General features: G+C 40.5%; 1 protein-coding gene across 2 annotated transcripts in view; it reads left to right on the top strand.

Annotated features, from left to right (window-relative positions):
• LTV1 (LTV1 ribosome biogenesis factor) overlaps nucleotides 1–1,022 on the top strand; it is a 21,205-nt gene that overhangs the window by 13,327 nt on the left and 6,856 nt on the right. For both annotated transcript variants that reach the window (XM_025204849.1, XM_006024241.3), the window contains exon 6: nucleotides 202–439. In XM_025204849.1, the coding sequence (XP_025060634.1) occupies nucleotides 202–439 (238 nt within the window). The remainder of the gene's footprint in view (nucleotides 1–201; nucleotides 440–1,022) is intronic.

Genomic DNA, 1,022 nt, shown 5'->3' with positions numbered 1-1,022 from the left:
CTTTCACTTTAATTTTAACAGTAGTCTTACTGTTAAAATTACAGATAGATATGATCTTTTTTGTACCTGCATGAGGAGAACCTTTGTCTCTTTTCTTAAACTTCATCCATATGATGCTAAACTACTTTAGCATAAGCTTAAGCCATGGTGAAATAACATAGAGTAGGCAGGTCAATGGGCATTTTCCTTTTTAATTTTTAGTGGCTCTGACACTGAGGATGAAGGTGAATGGGAAGATGTGGATGATGATGAAAGTGACAGTGATGAAGATTATGATTCAGAAGGTCCTTTATCAGATGATGGAAGAGTCAGTGGAGAGATGAAGGAGTTTCTTTTCATGCAAGAGGAGACCAAGAGCCGATTCACAGATTATTCCTTGACTTCTTCAGTCATGAGAAGAAATGAACAGCTTACCCTGCTGGATGACAGATTTGAGAAGGTGAGGCAGCTTAGGGATACATATACCAAGAAGAGCAGATATCATTTGAAAATACTGTTGTGTTTTTATTTTTTCATTTCGGTCTTGCAATCTGATCCACACAGGTATCCCTTGTGCCTGTGCAGAATCCTCATAGCATAGGTCTTTAGCTCTCAGTGGTGTTATGAGTTCTTCACAAACATTGTGTGATATGCAGTGCAAACTTAAAACAGCTTGCATTAGATATAGTTTGTATTCTCATTCATTTTAAAAGCACTAGCGATATAATCCTAATGTTGACTCTCTTTTTTTTTTTTTCTTCACACCTCACAACTTCCTTATTCTTCTCCCCCCTGCCCCCATCCTCCCAGATCGTAATTGGTTTTCATAACTAATAACGAACTGCTTGCAGGAAGATGCTGAATCCTAGGTAGCAGAGACGCATTTTTTTTTTCATCCCCATTTGTAATTTTGTAGGGGTACTTTTCTCTTGTTAGATGGTGTTATACCGGGGGTACTCAGCCCCTGGCCCGCAGGTCAGATCTGGCTCCTGACACCGTCTCATCCAGCTTGCAGGACTCCCCACGGGTCCTGCAGAGAGCCC

The sequence above is a fragment of the Alligator sinensis genome, unplaced genomic scaffold, assembly GCF_000455745.1.
Source record: "Alligator sinensis unplaced genomic scaffold, ASM45574v1 scaffold153_1, whole genome shotgun sequence".
Lineage (NCBI taxonomy): Eukaryota > Metazoa > Chordata > Crocodylia > Alligatoridae > Alligator > Alligator sinensis.
Note: the sequence above shows the minus strand (reverse complement) of the source record. Positions and strands in the feature narration are given on the sequence as shown.